This window comes from Cherax quadricarinatus, unplaced genomic scaffold (genome assembly GCF_038502225.1).
Source record: "Cherax quadricarinatus isolate ZL_2023a unplaced genomic scaffold, ASM3850222v1 Contig4035, whole genome shotgun sequence".
NCBI classification, from domain to species: domain Eukaryota; kingdom Metazoa; phylum Arthropoda; class Malacostraca; order Decapoda; family Parastacidae; genus Cherax; species Cherax quadricarinatus.
This window is the reverse complement of record NW_027199061.1, coordinates 10,522-12,500: the sequence shown is the minus strand read 5'-3', so window position 1 is coordinate 12,500 and position 1,979 is coordinate 10,522. Positions and strand designations below refer to the sequence as shown.

General features: G+C 43.6%; 1 protein-coding gene across 1 annotated transcript in view; it reads right to left on the bottom strand.

The window, feature by feature from the left end:
* LOC128694084 (uncharacterized) overlaps positions 1 to 723 on the bottom strand; it is a gene marked incomplete at its 3' end in the record, with an annotated part of 24,083 nt that extends 23,360 nt beyond the window's left edge. The window contains exon 1 of the mRNA XM_070081757.1: positions 607 to 723. Coding sequence (XP_069937858.1) covers positions 607 to 723 — 117 coding nt within the window. The remainder of the gene's footprint in view (positions 1 to 606) is intronic.
* Between the last annotated feature and the right edge of the window lie 1,256 nt (positions 724 to 1,979).

Below are 1,979 nucleotides of genomic sequence, written 5' to 3'. Positions count from 1 at the left end.
CAGTATGGAGCTAACACCTGGTCAAACACGTCAAGAAATTAGAGGAAGTGCAAAGGTTTGCAAGAAGACTAGTCCCAGAGCTGAGGGGTTTGTCCTACGAGCAGAGGTTAAGGGAACTCAACCTGATGACACTGGAGGGATGGGGGGGGACATGATAATGACGTATACAATACTAAAAGGAACTGACAAGGTGAACAGGGCCAGAATATTTCAAGAGATGGAATTCAGGAATAGGGGGACACAACTGGAAGCTGAAAACTCAGATGAATCATAATGTTAGGAAGTATTTCTTCAGCCCTAGAGTTGTCAGGAAGTGTAACAATCTGGATAGTGAAGTAGTGGAGGTAGGATCCATACATAGCTTTAAGAAGAGGTACGATAAGGCTCTTGGAGCAGGGAGAGTGGACCTAGTAGGGACCAGCGAAGAGGCGAGACCAAGAGCTGTGAATCGATCCCTACATCCCCATATAGGTGAGTACACACACATACGTGCGTGCGCAAATCAGTGAAGTTTTGGAAAGGTGAGAGAAAGAAACAGAGGCGAGCTACTTATGTGCTGGCTTAAGACTGGGGGACTCTTGAGTAATCATTTCAGTAATATATAACCTTCTGCCTGACAACAGAAGACTGAGGAAGGAATGTGAAAGCACCAGCAAAGTGATGATTGACAACAATAGCATCAGCCAGGAGTGCCCACAAGGCTAAATCAAAGTTACTTATCATGTGTGATTTTACCCACAAAGAAAGACTGGGTGAACTGGGACCCACATGGAGGACCTGAAACATAGCAGAGTTGATGGAAGTGAATAGAGAAAACTTTGAGTCAGAATGTTAAGGAGCCAACAAAATGGAAATGAGCCAGCAAGACTGCATCTAGTATTTACCACAAGTACATCTGACATAGGTGAGGTAGAATATGAGAACATACTGGGCGCCAAGAGGGAACTTGGAGGAGCTGAGATAATTCCTGTAACAGTGCAATGGGATAAAGAACTGGAAGTAAAGCCAATTAGCTGGAAAATGTTGCAACTCAAAGAATTCATTCCCAGAGGAAGTGGAAACAACAAAGACAAAGAGGGAGAGTCCCTGGTTCAACTACAGATGCAGATTAGCAAAAATGAAAATTATGAGCTTAAAATAAGGGGGACACCCGAGAATGGAGAAGTGAGGAGATTAGATAGAAACTAATATGCAAGAGTGAGGAAAGAGGGTGAACGACAGTAAGAGAATGACACGGCAGCCAAGGCCAAACCTTAACCAAAACTTGCTTCACAAGAAAAAATGACAGTAAAGGACCAGGTAAACAGACGGAAGGAGGAGTGAAGTCAACTCTGATAAACCACTGAGTAGCAAAAATCGCGCGGTACTAAGTCTTGAGACCTGGTACGTAGGGACCGAGAAACAGAGGCAGTAACATAAAACCAGACTACAGAAGCTAGGATTACCACGTGATGTTCAAGTGTTTTGTTTTTATATGAAGTGGCAAAACTGTACCATCATGTCTTACGCTGTCATCTTCAATATTAATTTTTGCAGGGAGGGTGGGATCAGTAAGCCAGCTGAAGGTCTTGGTCATAATACTGAAACCTTCACTGTGTGGATAATAATATGATTAACATCCACGTCAGGAGAAATGTTCGTAATTCTTCTGACAAATGAAACATTACCACTAACTGAACAGGGATCTGTGTGCCATAATCAGTGTTCTCAGAACCGCAATGGTCGAGTGTTCGTAGCGGCAGTATAATTATTGTTGGTAGATAAAGTGATTGTAGCTACTGGTACTAGGCTGAGTTAGTGGTAGTGGTGGTAAATGTGACTAAATTAGCTGCATTAGTTGTGATAGTTATGGTAGTAACATTGTGATTCGTTAGTGTGGTTGAGGCGATATGCTGTACCTGTGCTGGTCGAGTTTGCGCTGGTCGAGTTTGCGCTGGTCGAGTTTGCGCTGGTCGAGTTTGCGCTGGTCGAGTTTGCGC